General features: G+C 37.5%; 1 protein-coding gene across 7 annotated transcripts in view; it reads left to right on the forward strand.

The window, feature by feature from the left end:
* EBF2 (early B-cell factor 2) overlaps nucleotides 1–2,485 on the forward strand; it is a 106,672-nt gene that overhangs the window by 84,368 nt on the left and 19,819 nt on the right. For 4 of the 7 annotated variants that reach the window (XM_018566225.1, XM_018566230.1, XM_018566229.1 and 1 more), the window contains one exon: nucleotides 1,882–1,999. In XM_018566225.1, the coding sequence (XP_018421727.1) occupies nucleotides 1,882–1,999 (118 nt within the window). Of the gene's footprint in view, nucleotides 1–1,881; nucleotides 2,024–2,485 lie in introns of all 7 variants that reach the window. The other 3 variants (XM_018566226.1, XM_018566223.1, XM_018566222.1) reach the window with 1 other exon arrangement.

Below are 2,485 nucleotides of genomic sequence, written 5' to 3' on the forward strand. Positions count from 1 at the left end.
TAAAATTAAATTAAATATATATTCATAAAAAATTAACAATTTACTTTTACTTCCCCATCCCCTTATTACTCTTCCCATATACCCTAGCTTTGCTATGCTGGTGGTGTTTTGTTCATCCCAGGTTCCTGTCACATTTTAGGGACACATTGACACCTCCAGCACAAGGAAACATGGAAGCAGTTAAGGTGGCAGAGTGGCCCTCTGACCTCGATCTGTTTGGATAAGATGTTAAGATTTCCCAAGGTCAGCAGGTCTCCTGTGTAGTGTTTCTGGGCCTGGCTTTGTCTGACCCTCAGACCCTAGAGGCTCACTACCCCGAGCCGGAGTGGCAGCATATTGAAACGATGCTTAATGCGTTTATTTATTTTTACAGTTATTAACTATTTACTATAGTCACAAAGTCACAAGGATTCTGAGCTGGGGCTGGGAACGTGCTTATGGCCAATTGGTGTTTTTTTTTTTTTTAATTCTCTCTTTTTGGTAGAAAATTATAACTAGTTATAGAAGAATTGACAGGCGGCTTTATTATTTTACTGTAACATTAATAGACATGGTTTCAAAAGCAGATCTGGGATTTGAGTTCAGGCTGGTTTAGGCATAACGAGAAAATGCTCTTTTAATTAGTAAATGTGGGAGTCAGACGTTAGTTCTCTTTTTGTAGGATTTTAGTGGAAACATTTTTATAATATAAAATATTGTTATATTAAATGATTGTACTGTTACTTGTGTGGCCAGCATTTGCTTGTTTTTTTCTATTGTACCCTCTCTCACTAATTGTGCTACTTACACAAAATACATATTAACTAGAGGATCAGAAAAAACCATATTTAAAAAATAAATAAAATTGTTATTAAAAAATTTAATAGAATAAAAAATGAGCTAGGACATTAAACAGACAAATTTGTATTGTCTCACCAATAGTATTATAGAATCTTCTACACTAAGCTAACCCTCCTGGAAGGAAGGACAACATGTGAGCGAGTTGTAAGCAGTGCCTTTCAGCTCTTGCCATCAAGTACTTTCAACAAGTCATGTTTTTTAAATTTTCTTAAATTTACATACTGTATATAATTGAATCCCTGTTACTTTATCAGTAGTTGGCATCACCATTCCAAACACTGGGAGGGGGGTGAACCTTGCTTTTAGAGAGCTCTTGGTCTGCTTGGTTCAACTAACAAGATGATGTCCCGTGAGTTGCCATGTCTGCCACCCTGACCTCTTCCCCAACGTAAATAGAAAAATATGCTTTTCCTTCATAATCTCAATTTTGGATAACCTGAGACAATTTAATTAGTTGGTATTTTAGATACATTTAAAATTCTGCTAAACTTACGAGTTAAACCTTAAAATGCATTCAAGTATTTAATTATTAACAAAAATGGTTCTTATTTGTGTATCACTCGGCTCAAATCATCTCTGAATTGGTGCTGACACTGTCCTTCCTTCTGGAGGGTGACTACTTTTGTTCCCCATGGTCCGTGTGTGTGTTGTAAAGTAGTCACCGCTCCAAGCTCACTTCTGTGATGGACTACAATCTCATGATTAGTTTACAAATTTGTATTGAGATTGTAGTCCATCCTGAGAGCGAGCTTGTAGTGGTGACTACTTTACAACACACACAGGGACCATGGGGAGCAAAAGTAGCCCCCTCCAGAAGGAAGGAGTGATACGCAAATAAGATAAATTTTTGTTAATAGATAAGGTACTTGCATTTTAAGGTTTAACACCTGAGTAACTTCACTTGTTAACGTCTATGTTTTAGAAAGTATGTGGGAAAAGCAGGAGTCAACCATTCTCTCAAAGGCCCGGGTGGCCAGTATGGGTTGGTGATGGCATGTTACAATACATCCTTCTTCCTGTCTAACATCTCTCTATCCACAGGTTGTCCTCTCCACCACGGTGAACGTAGACGGACATGTCCTGGCCGTGTCAGACAACATGTTCGTTCACAACAACTCAAAACACGGGAGGCGGGCAAGGCGGCTGGACCCTACGGAAGGTACGGACGCTTGTCTGGAGTACGGTACGACCTTCTCGTTCTTTATCTGTATTCAAAGACATCACTACAACTCAATTGACATATTTTAATCAGAGATGTGGAAAGTGGAGGTGTTCCCAGAGCAACCAGTTAGTTCATGCCTTTCGTTCTGCAACCAGCACTTGTATAACTGGAATGTTATTGGTTGGTTTGGACAGCACGGACATTTTTCACTTCCTCCATTTTGACAAAATATGCCTTTAGCTTTCAAACCACCCACTAGATGTTACTTTCTTTTCTTCTTATATAAAAGTTTCTTCTTAGTAAATCTTTAATGTAGTACATGAATATTATACACTGGAGCTGATGGAGTTTTATAGGATACATTGTACATTGGCGAATGCTTTAAATCATCTCAATAAGTAAAGACTGTTATTCTTTTAAAAAAAAGAAAATCAAAATATAAAATATTCAGCTCATTTTAAAATACATGAAATTAGTTAATTC

Source organism: Nanorana parkeri, unplaced genomic scaffold (assembly GCF_000935625.1).
Source record: "Nanorana parkeri isolate BGI_ZX_2015 unplaced genomic scaffold, ASM93562v1 scaffold926, whole genome shotgun sequence".
Classification (NCBI taxonomy): Eukaryota; Metazoa; Chordata; class Amphibia; order Anura; family Dicroglossidae; genus Nanorana; species Nanorana parkeri.